The sequence below is a fragment of the Euprymna scolopes genome, chromosome 2 (genome assembly GCF_053919585.1).
Source record: "Euprymna scolopes isolate OS-2025 chromosome 2, ASM5391958v1, whole genome shotgun sequence".
Taxonomy (NCBI): domain Eukaryota; kingdom Metazoa; phylum Mollusca; class Cephalopoda; order Sepiida; family Sepiolidae; genus Euprymna; species Euprymna scolopes.
The window spans coordinates 102,315,930-102,333,000 of record NC_136483.1 but is presented as its reverse complement, the minus strand read 5'-3'; the positions used below and the strand labels follow the sequence as shown (position 1 = coordinate 102,333,000).

The window sequence follows — 17,071 nt, the reverse complement described above, 5'->3', positions numbered from 1 at the left end:
CTGTAGATGTTCAGTGTAAATGGAGAAGCTCTGATATTATAGTAGCTTTTTTGTTAAAACTGCAAAAGTATTTATCTAAGCTAGCACGAACGCCCGGCAAAACCTGCTTGTAAAGTATGCTTGAATATGATATTTTAATTCTGGCAAATTTCGTATATATTATCATAGAGTTAATGTTCTATCGATTTTTATATATTATAAAGTTGCGATGTCCAAAATAAAAAAAATATATCCATATGACTTCGATACCGATTCCAATACTTTGAAAAGTTCCAATTTTTTTATTCCTGATTCCGATTCCGACTAATCGTCCCAACACTAATAAATATGAATATTTATATTAAATTGAAGTTACACTTACCTCTTATACTATTCCTCTTTGAGATGAGTAATTTGTATATTTCTTTTTATTTGCAGATTCATTCTCATTTGCATAATTGTTGTTTTCACAACGTTTCGGCCAACTATTCCTCTATCCGGCTTTGGGTAGGATTGAAACCGCTATCTTCAGACAATGCTCACCTGGAACTGTAGAGATTCACTGCCTTATCTGAAGGGTGAACAGGGTTGGATTTTTTTGTCTTGTAAATCCAAATTTTCCGTTCTTATATGGTCTTCTATTGTCGGGTCCGTACTGAATGGTATATCATTTTATTATTGGAATCCTGTGAGATGAGTAATTTGTATATTTATTGATTTACTTGCAGACGGTTATCCTTATCTTCATATCTGTTGTTCTCATGATGTTTTGGTCAATGTGATGAGACAACAACAACTATGGAAGGCAGTTAAGAGATTTAGCATTCCTATCTGTCGCAGTTAACCACCTGACGAAGGTCAGAGGAAAACTTGGCCGAAACGTTGTGAAAACAACTATGAGGATGAGGATAACAGTCTGCAAATAAATAAAATAAATATACACTTGACTTCGTCTAGTAAATTTTCCATTCCTATTGCCTGAATTGATTATATGTATATATATATAAAAGTGAACGCCTCCGTGTGTGTGTGTGTGTGTGTGTCTGTCTGTACATTTCCCTACGCAATAACTCTGTCAATTTTCAGTCTACAGGCTCAAAATTTGATATACAGGGTACTGATATTTGGGAAAATCTTTGTAATACATTTTTAGCCAGAAATTTGGCTGTTAAGGGGTCAAAGTTTAACGATTTGACCGTTGAGAACTCTACCAAACTCCTCCGACAATTTTGGGTCTAAACACTTGAAATTTTAGATATAGGTTCCTTGGACATGGATCTAACTTAATAACTGTATTTGAGCCCAAAACAATAAATGTTAAGGGGTCATAATAGGGGTCAAAGTTAAAAAAATTGACTGCTTTTTTTTTTTTTTTTAACTCAACATATACCTCCAAACACCCGGGCAACGCTGGGCTGAAATGCTAGTATATATATATATATATATATATATATATAAAACTGTCTATTTAACATCCCACGGACTATTACTCAAAGAGATTTTTACATTTCCAAGGAAATAATGAAGAAAAAAGATTTATATATTTAGAAAAAAAAAATCGCTTGAAAAGGATCCGATCGAGGCGAAAGCTTGCTTCAAATCTTTATTTTTTTTTTTACTAAATACCGATTTTGTTTCACCAGAAAAGAAATCAAACACATAAATCGAAGACTCACCGCTCGACATCCGGAATCAAGACGTTGAATCTGGTCTTCATCTTATCCAATTCGATTTTCATTAGTTTTAGCTTTTCAGGAGAAAGTAGAATATGGATGCTGTCATTCACGTGACTTGGATGTTTCCAAATGTCGAGCTAGAAATTAAAAGAACAAATAGTTAAAACAAAATCAAATAAAAATAAAAACGTATATACTTAGTGAAATAAAAGTTTGGCCATCATGGTTTGTGTTCCCGAATCTCTAAGGACACTCTAAGGGGCTATTAGGATATAACCCCTTAAAACTTCAAATATATCCTATTTTTATAAAATTTTAATCCGATGTATAGAAATTTTCTGGGGAAAACAATGGAAGCTGTTCCGAAGCTAATCTGTGAGCTATCAGGTTGTACATTGTTTGAAACTTCAAGTACATCCCACTTTGATGAAATTTACATCCTGTATAAAATTTTCCAGGAAAACAATGGAAGTGGTCATAAATCTCTATGTTAACCTTTATGTACCAAATATCTACGTTATTTCGCCTTCTAAATAAGCCATGGAGACAGAACTCCCTTAAAACTTCAAGTATGTATATTTGACTGTTTTTAAAATCATGTGACTAGAAATATATTTTTGCTCGCCTTAGGACTCCCCAACCAAAAAGATCTTGTTTGATCTCGAAAATTTTCTTTTGGAGGTCCAGCGGCAAAGTAATCTTTATAATAAATTAAAGCTTATAATTAGGATTTGTCGCCGGGAGCCTTTTCCTATAATCCTTAAAACTAAATCTGTTTTGATGTTCTATATATATATATATATATATATATATATATATATATATATATATATATATATATATATATATATATATATATATATATATCCGATCGATTTTATCAATTTCTTTATTTAACATGATAGATATATCGTTTTGGAAAAGAAAAGCTCTGATATCAGGTTACCGAAAATGGCATCGACTTTAAAAGGGGTTACAAATAACGCATATATTATTAATAATTAAATTATTTATAATAAATATAATATTCTGCTATATAAGGTCGTAATATATATTTACATTTTAGTCTTCAACTATTAATTTTCGGAACCATGCATCAATTATTAGCAGGAAGCGTGACCATGTTGGAATTATATGTAGCGCCTGTGTTTATAGTCATATGGTGACTGAATTTAGATAGGAAAATCGACTTTATGTTATTATATGTACAGACAAAAACTTTTTCACATCGCAATATTTCAAACTCAGCAATATCTCTTAAGCCCCAGGTCGCATATTCAGTCGAGTGAACTATAGGCGTGCTGAGATTCATATTTAACCAGTAAAAGTTCAGAATTAAAAACGACCTTTCATTCTTCTTTTATTTTGATAACTCATATGTGGCCGTCGTAAAAATAGATTCAAGCCTGTTCACTGAAAAATGACGTCATGCCTGAGGTCCTAGTAAGCAAGATCTGTCGAACAGTCAGACTGTCGATAACGAACGAAATATTTTTACAAAAAGCATTTGACAACTTAAAAATTGCATTAAAAAAGAAAAAAATATAAGGGACACCATCTATAATGAAGCTTGACTTATTCGATATTGATAGTGAAAAAGAAAAAAGGATTTAAAAGGAAAAGTTGTGTGTTTATGCGTTAAAAATAAAGAAACATTTCGTTGTTTTATGGATTTCAAAGATTAAAATTTATCCATTATTTACATAAAAATGAATTTAAAAAAGAAAAGAAAAGAAAGGAAGACGATTCGATTTATACTGAAACAATTGTATTCCATAAAAAAGAGTTATGCATGTAAAATTATGTATGTTTGAAGTGGAAGACAATAAAATACTGCAAAACCTTTATGGAATAAAAAGCAATTATTAAACAAACAAATTAAAATCAAACGATAAATCATTTTATAAAATCAAAACAAGATATATATATTTAAAATCAAAACAAAAGATATATATTTTAAAATCAAAACAAAAGATATATATATTAAAATATAAATGAACGATTGATAATTTTTTAAATCAAAACGAGCGATAAATATTTTAAAAATCAAAACGAGCGATAAATATTTTTAAAATCAAAACGAGCGATAAATATTTTTAAAATCAAAACGAGCGATAAATATTTTTAAAATCAAAACGAGCGATAAATATTTTTAAAATCAAAATGAACGATAGATAATTTTTAAAATCAAAACGAACGATAGATAATTTTTAAAATCAAAACGAACGATAGATAATTTTTAAAATCAAAACGAACGATAGATAATTTTTAAAATCAAAACGAACGATAGATAATTTTTAAAATCAAAACGAACGATAAATATTTTTTAAATCAAAATGAACGATAGATAATTTTTTAAATCAAAATGAACGATAGATAATTTTTTAAATCAAAATGAACGATAGATAATTTTTTAAATCAAAATGAACGATAGATAATTTTTAAAATCAAAACGAACGATAAATATTTTAAAATCAAAACGAGCGATAAATATTTTTAAAATCAAAACGAGCGATAAATATTTTTAAAATCAAAACGAGCGATAAATATTTTTAAAATCAAAACGAGCGATAAATATTTTTAAAATCAAAACGAGCGATAAATAATTTTTTTTTTAATCAAAACGAACATAAATAGTTCTTATAAAAATCAAAACGTATGATAAATACTTTTTTAAAATCAAAACAAACATAAATATTCTTTTAAAATCAAGACGAATGATAAATAATTTTTAAAAATAAAAACGAACATAAATATATATTTTTTAATTATCAGTGCTATGGAATGTCTTGTGCGCTAACACATCAGCAATATTTTAATTTAAAGCACACTCAAGGGCAAAATTTTCTAGTCGAATTTTCTAGGAGTATGGTGACTCTCTGAAAGGGGTTGAAGATAAATATGAGAGACAGTTTGGCAAAATTCTAGGGACAGCACCATTTCCGAATATATGGTTTCTTAAGTTTAACAGTAATAATGGTACATGTTTTTCATCAACGTCTCTCTTTGTGTGTAATTCACATACCTAAAAGAAATAATAAACGGCAACCATACCATAAGTTAAACTCTTGTTAAAACTAAGAAAGGATAGTAAAAAAAAAAACAAAAAACATTTACATCTACAACATTGTCGTAAAATCAAGATGGAGGTTTAAAAATATATAATCGATAACTCAACGAAAAATTGTATTTATAATTAAAACAGACTTTAAAATCTTATGTAAAAATTATTTGTTTTACAGGATAAAAATTTATTTTTCAACTTTTTTTTTTTGTTAGACACTAAGAAAATATATAGCTAAAACGACCCCCCCCCCAAAAAAAAACAAAAACAATTCACCATAACGATAAAAACTTGTTTAAATATTTATATGAAAATTAATAATAATTAAGAAATAGAATGCCACTCTTTTTTAAAATATCATTATGAAATGGATATTAAAATTTGAAATTTAAGAAAGCCAAAATATTTTTTTTCTTTAAAAGAAATATTTACCTTTTAAAGATAAATATTTCTTTGAAAGAACACATATCATTTTGGCTTTCTTAAATTTCAAATTTTAATAATTAAATAAACTAAAAAAAAAAAAATGTAAATGCCTCTTACTTTACTGTATTTCCTCGGTAAGAAATTCTCTTAATTGCACGCATCCAAATGGAAAATAAATCCCTGTCTTTGAGGAAAGAAAATACAGTCGCTTTTGGACCATTTTCGTAATTCCCTCTGGAATTCAGTATAATGCAACGACTCCGCATCTTTGATAATTAACAAAGAAAATAGTCATTTATCTACTTCCGGTCGGGTTTTTAAACTTTATTTACTTCTAGTCGTGTCTTGAGGCTTTTATTTCGTTACATCAGCAAGTCACCTGACTTTAGTGAAAGGGCCTTAACTAACTTACGATGGCGGTGACTCGATTTAGATAATCCACAATTCTCAGTCGTAATTGTTGCCATTTGCTATGCACATGAAATGTGTAAACTACCATATTCTGTCAATTCACGGACTCTACGACACAATGAATAGTGGTCATAGAGAGACTCGTCATGAGCAATGTAAAAGCCATCCAGAAGCAATCTTTGGCAACACATTACTTCTGTACTTTCTATATTTTCTATATAAAAATACTATTGTTAACTAGCTCCTTGTATTTCTTTCCAGGTCATTTAAGACGGCACCAAAATATGTCACTTATTATTAAAGTATTTCAAAACTAATCAAAAGCGGCAAATTAGCACCGCTAAAACAAACCATCATCATCATCATCTCTTTACACTAAACCACCTCTATTTTATTTTATTCACTTTTTTTTTACACGGGAATCACCACTTATCAAGGCCCGGAGGCTACTCGAGGATAAGAATTAATGGGTATATATTAGTCAATGTGATTATAGCGTAGTAAACATAAGTAGTGGGAATTTTGTAAATTGGATAACTTAGGGGGACGACTCATCAAGAACTTGTTTATGTTGGACTTAAAGACAATCAGATTGTAGTCAGCTGGAAAGCAGGTAAACGGTTCGACAGGCGTGCAGTTCTAAGAAAGAAGCTTTGTTCGTGTACTAATCTACATTTAGGTTTAGGCACAGATAAAGCATGTGGGAAATTATTGATAGTGGTTTTGGTTAGACGAGTGTTTTTCGTGTAAGTTTGACGAGGTTGGGGGGGTTGACCATAGATTGACGCTTCAACGTGAAGAAAACAAATATTTCGATTTTCCTTGTTTCGATTTTTATCAGGATGCAGAATTTTTTCGAACTAAACTTTCTGGGTTGGTACACTAATCACTAACCCCATTCTCTCTCTAGAATAAAGTGGGGGGAAAAAGTAGGTTGTGGCCTTTTATCCCCATCTACTACCTCTTTCTAAAAACAAAACAGGCAGTCTTTCTGTACTCTATTATTATTTTCATGCCAAATGTGTGGCTGAAGTATAATCTATGCCCTCCCCTTCTGCAATCACGACAAAATATCGTCTATCTGCAACAACTATCAATAATTTTTCTCTCTATGTCTAAACTTAAACGAAACTTCTATGAACAAAATTTCTTTCCTAGAACTACCCGTCTGTGGAACACAATATCGCGGGAGTGCTTTCCCAGCTGACTATAACATTGTCGTTTTCAAGTCCAATGTAAACAAATTTTTATTGAGCTATCCTCTTAAATAATCAGATTCTGCCAAACTTTCACCATTATTACCAATCATCACTATGCTGTCTCACTGTCAATGCGATAACTTTTTAACCCTTATCCTCGAGTGGCCTTTGGGCCTTGATAAGTGGTGACTCTTAGTAAAGAAATTTTTAAAAAGAAATTGAGCATTAAAAGATAAGGAAAGGTGGAGAGAGAGAGGTTTTTTTTTAAACTGCATTCCTTATACTTTTTTACTCTCTCGCCTTCCAAAGTGTCCCCTTTTATAATACCTAATTTATCGCCATTTCCTTTAAGCGAGGGAGGAGGGTGTTCTATTACACACCCTCTCTCTCTTCCCCTTCATTTCCTCGGACGCCATGTCTATTTAGTACGCCTAATAAACTACCACAGTCAGCATTTTTAGGCGTCTAACTTCACATGTCAAAACCCTTCAAAAAAGAAATTCACACATGCTGAAAAAAAAAAAAAAAAAAAAAAAAAAAAAAAATCGCATTTACCCGGCGTTTTCCCGGCTGGAGACATATTGTCGGGTGAAGTGTTTAGATAACAAAATAATTTTAAAATATAGCCATGTTTACATTTTCAGTGTTTGGATAGATTAGTGATGTTTTAAACCAACGCATTTCAGGTGTAAACATTATTACTTACTAACGTTTCATGTCGTAATTAGCATAATTTCCCCCTAAATCACGAAAAATGATCCAATAGATGTGCTAGATGTATTATTAAAAAAAAAAAAAAAAATCATTCACAATTACGTTCTGAGATTTTGTGTTTCAAAATGGCGGATCCTTAATTTAAGTCAAGGGTGATAAGTCAGTTTGTCACACTGTCGCATAACTCTCTTATTAAAACTTACGATAAAACTCGATAATTTGATAAATTCTTTTTTACTTGAAATTATTTTTCGTAATATTTGTAATTTATACTAATTTCGACATGACACGTAAATGTGTAATAATGTTTTCACCTGAAATGCGTTTATTTAAAACATCACCAATCTACACAAGCACATTTCAATAGGTATAAAAATTAAGGACTAAAAATAAAAAAATAAACGAGACTTCAATGAGTAAAATCTTTTTTCTAGAACTGCCCGTCTGTGGAACACAATACCGCGAGGTTGCTTCCCGGCTGACTACAACATGGCTGTTTTCTAAGTCTAATTTAAATAGATTCTCGTTGAGTCGTCCTCTTAAATAATCAAACTCTACCCAAGTTCCGCCATACCGATCATCATGATGTTGTCTAACAGTCTCCCCAACACTCATTAAACCTTATCCTTTAGTGATCTTCAGGACTTTATAAGCGGTGACCTCTTTAAAAGTTCGTTTTAGTTTGTTGAGGTATCTTTGTAATCGTGGTGACCAATGTTAGATTACAAAAATAAGATAATGCCCCAAAAAGACAATTTTTGACAACTTGTTAGGGCAACCAAAAATAAAAATTTCGTAATGAATGACAGTTCAGAGTGTTCAAGAAAGTTCCAGAAGTGTGGGGAGATGCGATTCGAATGAATGGCAAAAAAGCGACCGAATTGAATAGCCGTTCTGCTTCGTTAGGATAAGTTCTCCTTTTCACTTAAAAAAAAAAAAAAAGTAGAGTTTTCACAGGAACGTGTTAACTCAATATTTTTCAACCTACGAAAATTGTTTCAAATTGAACATCAAATTAATCAAACTTATAAAAACAGTGGTCAACGAATTCAGAGTTTCAAGAACTTAAGAACGTACGCTGAGCGTCCCCCACGTCAGACATATAGCTTCATCACCTCGCACACGCACCAATAAGAACAAGCGAAACCAACACACACACTGTGCTACGCTGCTTAATAAAGGGTGTGTGTGTGTTTTTTTTTTATCTAAGAAGCGGCGAACTTTAAATAAATCACAGAAAAATATTTTTTACTGACAGACTGCCCGGCGTTGCCCGGTCACAAAACACGCATAAACATTATATTTAATTAATGCAGAATTCTTATTTATTATAAAAAGAACTACCGTAGCTATTAAACATAACGTTAAATTACTTTAAAAAAAGTAATGTAAAAAAAAAAAAACGGAAATAAACTGAGACATGTGCATGCGAGCATCATGTGTTTTTTTAAAACTTCTTGTAAGTAAAAAAAAAAAAAAATACTCGAGCTGAGATCGAAACCAAAACCTAAAGAAAGTGAGACCAGTACGATAAACATTAGGCCAGCTTAACACACTCTTTAGAAAGCGTTTTCAAACCTACTTATTCTTAACATGAGTAATCTGCCATGTGAACCATTCACGCATGCGCATTCGTGAAACAGTTAACAAACAGATAAAAATCCGATGACCTCCCTACATACGAATTTTTCAATTTTTACCATTTAGCGGCCCTTTTTTTCGGATAAAAATCGATTAAAAAATTTTACACATGTCTGAATACCCTATATACCAAATTTCAAGTCTGTAGATAAAAAAATCTGGAGTATATTAGGTTGAGAATTGTCCTTACACATACATTCTCACTTATATATATATATATATATATATATATATATATATATATATATATATATATATATATATATATATACACACTATACAAATGTGTGGTTTATTACAAAGATTAATTTTTGGCATTTTTTATTTAAACACAATTTCGGGTACATGGCCCTGCAGCTTTCGCGTGTATGGCGCAATCTAAAGGTCCACAAACTCTACACATTTAATTAGGCTGTATTAAATGAGCCTGCATGCATATTAAAACAGAAATGAAACATTGGGGAATATTAGGGTTACCAGTTAGCAAGTGCTAACTTAACCTGAACAAAATTTTGTAAATTAAAAATTAAGGAAAACGTGATTAAATAATAAAACATTTATATAAGTTTACAAGAAGATAGAAATCGTTTTTAATCAGAAACGTTCAGTTATGAAAATTTATGCAACTTGTGTTTTTGGTAGGAAAATGTTCTGTGAATATCAGACACAAAGGTTGAGGTTGTGTATGTCTATATTTGTTTGTTAGTGTGAATATAAGTGTGTGGGCAATAGACAATGTAAGTACAGGGTGTTGTTTTTTGTTTTGTTTTGTTTCTTTTTAATTGCAACTGATAGGATCAATTTACTGAGAGAAACATTTGATGAACAAATAATTTTACGAAATGGATCTGTTAATTGGCCACCTCGTTGGTGCAATTTAACCCTATTAGATTATTTTCTTTGGGCATATGTAAAATCCCATGTCTATGTTAATAAACCAGAAACAATAGACCACTTTGAAAACAATATTCGACGCATTGTTGCTTAGCAATAACGCGTCGAATATTGTTTTCAAAGTGGTCTATTGTTTCTTACGCGTCGAATATTGTTTTCAAAGTGGTCTATTGTTTCTGGTTTATTAATATAGACATAACGTTCGGACGACAAATATCGAAATTGGCTAAAAACATTAATTCCTTCACCCTCAACTGGGCACTTTTCTACAGGGAAAGGTCGTTTTTTTTTTTTCACCGATATTTTCGAAAGTCATCCTCTTATTTGGATTGACTAGCCTTTATTTAAACCTTTATCATTACCGGTTTGGCGATGGATGCAACAGCAAAGACATCATTTTTTTTTCACGTTCTTTTCCTCCTTTGCAGTACGGGTTCAAGCTTGCCTGCTTGCAACCACTTTTTTTTTCTCAACACATACCTTCAAACACCCGGGCAACCCAGGCTGGTATAATTATAAAACTCAGATCAACTTGCTTGCGTTTAAACCGTTCATCCAGTTTCTGAATTCAGGTTTCAAAAAATTCGTCTGCTTACCTATTTATGGCTGCCCTGTTTTAAGTCCGATATTAAAAGCCACTGCTGTTATTCAAAACACACACAAGGTCAACGATATTTTTTGTTTTAACTTATTTTAACAAATAAATGTAATTTAACCCCGTTGAGTTACAACAAACTGATTTAAATATAAATATACAACTACGAGTAAAATCATATTTCTAACCATATTTACTGCTTTTAGTTGCGTTCCTGCGGATTCTGACAATTTATTTTTTTCATGCCTTAAAAGATATTTTCTCTTCAAGGAGGGGAGGTAGAAACTTGGTTCTAGTAGTGCTTTTAGTATGGCCTCCTTAATTTTAATTAGTGCTTGCAGTAGCGCTCTGGAGGCTTCCTGAGTTTTATTTTTTTCACTCGCCACTTAAAAAAATGTTTTCTCAAGACAATAAAAGACACTATAATCTCAAAATCATTTTTTATTTTGAACATTTTTCATCTTGCCCTTTAAGTCGATTTTCATTTTTCATCTTGCCCTTTAAGTCGATTTTTCATCTTGCCCTTTAAGTCGATTTTCATTTTTCATCTTGCCCTTTAAGTCGATTTTCATTTTTCATCTTGCCCTTTAAGTCGATTTTTCATCTTGCCCTTTAAGTCGATTTTCATTTTTCATCTTGCCCTTTAAGTCGATTTTCATTTTTCATCTTGCCCTTTAAGTCGATGCCTCCGTTCAGTCTCGAAAGACAAAGGATACCCCCCGCCCCGAGGGGCAGCTGCGCGTGAAATTGTGAGGCAAGGGTTGCATAATCTCCAACCACACCTCTCCTGACTTTGAGTCCAGTGGCAAGGAGAAGTCCAGAACGACTAGAAACAATGCAGAGTTAATCAGAGAGCACACACAGCACCTAGAAGTCTCAAATAGTCACCCATTTAGTACTGACCAAGTCCAACGTTGCTTAATTTCGGCGATCCAGTGCGAACCGGTGTGTCAACGTAATTATGCCGGCTAACGAGAAGACTAGTATATATTAATTGTTGGCGTAATCGTAAAAAATACATTATCTGAAGTGAAAAGCTGTACCACGGAAGAAGTCGCGTATCCATGTTTGTTTCGACTAACGCCGTCTGAACTCCTAAACACTAATGTTTATTTCCTCTGGCGGAGGACAGTCGTGCAAGGTGATTTGATCATACGAGGACCAATCAGACTCGAATGCGTATTAACTTCTGCCGAACATTTAAAGAATTACTTCCAGACCCCTCGAGATTTAGAGATTAGCCACAGAGAGTTATACGAAACTAACAAAGAAAGATATCTCCTCTCCTGCCTCCGTCTACTGGACAGTCAAACAAGGCTATCTTCAATTGAGGGATATACTACTCCAAGTGTTGCAGACCAGTAAGGGTCTGGAAGAAAGACCCAACTCGATATTTAGCGGTAACAAAATATATTGAATAAGAAATACAAATATAACAAATAAAAAGAGTGGTTACGCGTTAGTTTGACCGCCAAGTGTGCATAACAAGTGCATAACGCTAAGAGACATATTCTCCCGGTATTTATAGTAAGAAACATAGTTCATCGTTATCCATAAAGTGTGCACCACAACACTAAGACAATACTTTTGGCAGCTGAACTTTATTAGTAGCAGGTTGCTGCTGGCCAAATAAAACGCTATTTTATATTTTTAACTTAATTTCTGTATCTTTCATCCGTCCTTGTCCATCGCCGTTGTTGAAAACCCTTTTTCAGTAGCAGCAACACAATACGACAGAAACTATCTCTGAACTATTCGATATTTATTTGGTTGAAATTCTTAAAACTGATTGGTCAGTTCTATCAACATATTGAATTTGGATTATTTGTTTACATCGGACATCAACTAATTTAAAAGAGTCGCCCCTCCCCTCAGGAACCAATCACCTGTTTTTATTGATGATGTAAGTGATATTCCAAGCAATGCTACCAGTGAGAGAGAATAAGAGACTCAACTTGCCACACGAATATTATCAATCACAACACAACCATACAAACTGGTTTGTGGATAAACGGACCCTTGACCTAGCTCTTCCATACTGGCATCTCGGCAAACAGCACAAGCCGCAGTCATGAACTACTATAGTATAGTAGCAGTTTAGTGATAGTTTCATAAACACACTCACAATAAGTAGGGAGTTGAGTAGCGAGATATTTGTTCGCATTACATTTAAATTCTTGCGTGTCAGTACAGCTGGGGAAGCAGGAAACAGGGAGGGAATTCTAAAGTCTTGCAGTTTGAAGGAATAAACTATTAGACTAGAAGGGGTTTCGGCATCTAGGGGCCATTATAATATATATATATATATATATATATATATATATATATATATATATATATATATACATACTGCTGGCCGTGTTAGTCGGGAGCATTTACATTTAGGGAGACACCAGTGCTATTATTTCGCCGAAGCACATTTTATTAAAGTACTTGTAGAACAAGGGCAGGGATAAATATTACGGTGATGGGATAGGGTTGGAGCTTCACTGACAGTGGGGCTATCTTTAACAGAGAGAGATTAGTGGTCGGTGCACGGTGCACCGACACAAATGTCATACATCGTCGAATGATAGCTTTTTAGAGATAAAGGATATTAACAGGTATGACCAGGTTTCTAGCACGGTAGAGAGAGCCAATCTTCTTTGCAGCAGCCTTGGCAATGTCTTCTACGTATTTTTTTCGAATTTATGTTTCTTCTCATCTCTTTACATTTTGACTGTTCTATCAGGACGTAAATAAAATTGAAATATGTAGGGACAGACTTCGTCATTACTTTTGGCATGCCGCTAAGAAAAAAAAAATCACTGTGTATATAGCAAAGTTACGTAAAGACGAGAAATACACACAGACACACAAGATACTGTTTGATAGTTTTATTAATACAAGGATTAAGATAATCGAGTTTGAAAATTAAATTTTTTTTTTTAAATTCTAAATTTATTGCATCATTGACCAACCATATATCCTAAAGAAATTGGGGGGGGGGTGCTTAGCAGTAACTTATATCAGTTGTACATCAACGATGCAGACGATTCCCAATTAAAATGAAGCGAAAACAATTTAGTAAGAATATTTTTTTTCACGGAAGATGGCATATTAGAAATAGAATCGTTTTTTTTTTATGTCCCCCCCCCCCCGTGGAAACTGAAAAGTAATTGCCCTCTGTCGATTTGGCCGAGATCAGTGATTTTCCGTTTCCATGGGAAAAAAAAAAAAAAAAAAAAAAAAAGGAACAAAGTTTCTATTACTTATTTCTTTCGTTTTGTTTCAATTTCTTTTTTCTATAATACGAATGTTGACATTCAAACGCATAATTTTGGCGCGCCTTAGCCGGGGGGGGGGGGGATGGGGGTGAGAATGAAACGAAAATTATCTCATGTTACATGACACGCCATGGGTCGTAGGCATTCCACCTCACTTAGTAAACATGATAAGTGTCCGGTTTTACATTAAAACACACACACACACACACACACACACACACACACACACACACACACACACACACACACACACACACACACACACACACACCTATCAAACTGCTAGTTGAAATGTTAGAGAGTAAAGTGTTAAGGGCGTAACGATCCGCAAAATTGAACTCAATACCAAAATTCTGACGAAACTACTAAAAATTGAACCTTTGTAGAACTTTCTAAGGATGGAGAGGAGGGGGGTATAATTCAATATCCCAAAGATCAAAATGTCGCACAGAGGTCAAATTCTTTTAAAACATTTTCAACTACATATCTCCCCCACCCTTTTTCGTCTCCTCTCTTACAAATGCACATTCTTGAATTTTGGTCACATGATGCCACTCAGGATTAATAATGGTGGTCGTCGCGGGGAGGGGGTGTAGAGTAATCTCAACAATCATGTTCTTCAATGTCGCAGATGAATACATTTCATCAATCAGGATGATAACACCTCTAATACGTTGACTTGAGTAGAACACTTTCTCTGTTCTTTTGTGCCACCACGCGCTTACCCGCTCAAAGCAAATGGCAAACCCCTTATAAAACGATCTTCAGTCGGTAGTGGAATGGGGTTGTAAGTAGATGGCAACATTTAATGCTACTAAGACTAAGCTTCTTTCATTTATTCACCACAAAAAAATCTTCTCAATCACCGATTGCCATGACAAATAACACCCTACCTGAGAGCACATCTTTCAAACTCCTTGGCCTAACATTCACAGGCAATATGAATTAGAACAAATACATTGAGGATGTTGCAAAGGCTGCTGGAAACAAGGTTGTCTCCTTCTACTGTGCGAAAGCATCCTATGTTTTTACAAAGCCTCAATTCGCCCATGCATGCAGTATTGTTGCCACATCTGGGCTGGGGCATCTGTCATTAGTCTATAACTCTTAGACAGAGTCCAAAAGAATTTCAAATCTAATGGATCCCGCACTTTCGACCAAGTTCCATCCTCTGTTTCATCGCTGCAATGTCGCATTCGTGTATTTGTTTTACAAGTTCTTTAATGGAATGTGCTCTGATAAACTCGCATACGTAACGTACATACTCCCAACTAAGCCGAAAACAGCAAATCCCTTTACTGTTGAGGTTCCTAGATGTCGGGAAACCTATTCTAATAGTTTCTTCCCTCGGACTAATGAACTTTGGAATTCCCTCCATGTTTCTTGCCCCCTTAACTGCACTAACCTGCATAAGTTTAAATGTAACGTGAACAAACATCTCGCTGCTTAACTCCTTTCATTCCTCTGCTAGACATGATCTAAGAAATGTCCAAGTGACAATATGTATTATTTGGTGTGAAAACAAACAAACAAAAAAAACAACAAAAAAAAAAACGCCGCTCCCCTCAACAAAAGAATCTAATACATTCTGTATATATCGGTGTGTGTGTGTGTGTGTGTGACACCATCGTGATGAAGCAACTCTCTAAGCACTAAGGTCTACATTTATGTCTTCTGTCAAGGCCGTTTTCATCATTCAGTTCATCAATTCATTTCCTTATCTCTTTCTTCTAAAGCTCTTTCGATCTGGTTTGAGCCATTACCTGCATTCAACTCTCCCAAACTGGCAACTATCCCCAACTGTCGCAAAATCAGGACAATCCATAAAATGTGGCAAAACTCATTGCCATTCATAAAACTGTCCATAAACTAACTAAATATATTTACCTTTATCTTATCTTGGTCTTTTATCTCAATCACTGCTACACCTTGATTAACAATCCTATTTTAGTTCTCTTTGTGTGTCTTGGTGAACAACTTTCTATCCATTTGTTTTTCTGATAAACTTATTCTTATTTCTTTCATTATATTTTCCCTCTTTTCTTTTTTTGACTTCCTAACACAGGCAGGTGGAGAGGTTGGACGTCGATAATATCACATTTGCACTTTCCAACTTGAACCGAAATTGCAAATTAATTCATGCGACAAATATATTAAAATGAATAAATATCCCAAAAATATAAAAGTATAAACAGAGAGAAATGAAAGTAATGTAGAAACAAAAAAGTATAAACAGATTCACAGTTATTTCGATCTTGATATTTCGTTTCATTTACAAAACTTTCTGCAGGTAAAGCTTTTTATTGAACAAAGTCAAAGCAGATATACATAAAGCTGAAAGTTTAGGCCATCCTTCCTACCACCAGCAGAGAACAAATTTTATTAAAAAAAAAAAAAAAAAAAAAGAATTAACACAAATCCATGCTAACTTCCTTTCGATATTTCATTTAATTTATGAAACTTTGCCAAGAATAGCATTTATTGAACAGAGTCAAAGCAGATATACATAAAGTTGGTAGAAGTGGGAGAAGAGAGGAAAGACCAAATATGGGAGGTGGGAGGTAAAGTAAGAAACAGTGTTAAGGTTAGGTGTATGATTAAAAATTAATGGTTCGTGGTAGTATTCTTACTGATCTGTAGGTATGTAGAGACAGCGATGCGTACCAGCAGGCGGAGGAAAACGGAAATAAAAAAAGGAATAGTGGGCGGAAGTCTATTCTTGAAAATTTAGATAGTGAGGCAAGAGAAGACGATAAAAAAATTAAATGTTCTTTACTTATTACGTTAATTCCTGTTCATATGAATAGATCAATTAATATAATACGAGCGGGGGGGGGGGCGGTCGGCGCCCGGCTTTGCCCGGCGTAAAATATGCTTGAATATGATATTTTAATCTATCCAGATTGCGTATATATTATTATAACGTCGTGATTTCAAAAGTAAAAAAAAAAAGTATTTGGGTGCCATCAGTTAGAACCGAAACTGCAACTGTAGAATTCAAAGCTGACAACGTTATCACTGTACCAACATGACACACATATGAAAAAGAAAAAACTTGAATAAATTCCAAGAGAATCTTTCACGTTTTTTCGAATGGCTGGAAATACTTGATGCTTCGCCAAGGCTATCAAGGGTATTTTTTTTATCGTGACGCCATCACTAGATGGGTTGCCTACCACGGCTTAAGAGAGGCCCATCTACCCTTA

At 33.5% G+C, this 17,071-nt stretch overlaps 1 protein-coding gene across 1 annotated transcript in view; it reads right to left on the bottom strand.

Moving 5' to 3' along the window:
- LOC145293493 (carboxypeptidase B-like) overlaps positions 1-17,071 on the bottom strand; it is a 119,575-nt gene that overhangs the window by 57,617 nt on the left and 44,887 nt on the right. The window contains exon 3 of the mRNA XM_080140025.1: positions 1,656-1,792. Within this exon, the coding sequence (XP_079996151.1) occupies positions 1,656-1,792 (137 nt within the window). The remainder of the gene's footprint in view (positions 1-1,655; positions 1,793-17,071) is intronic.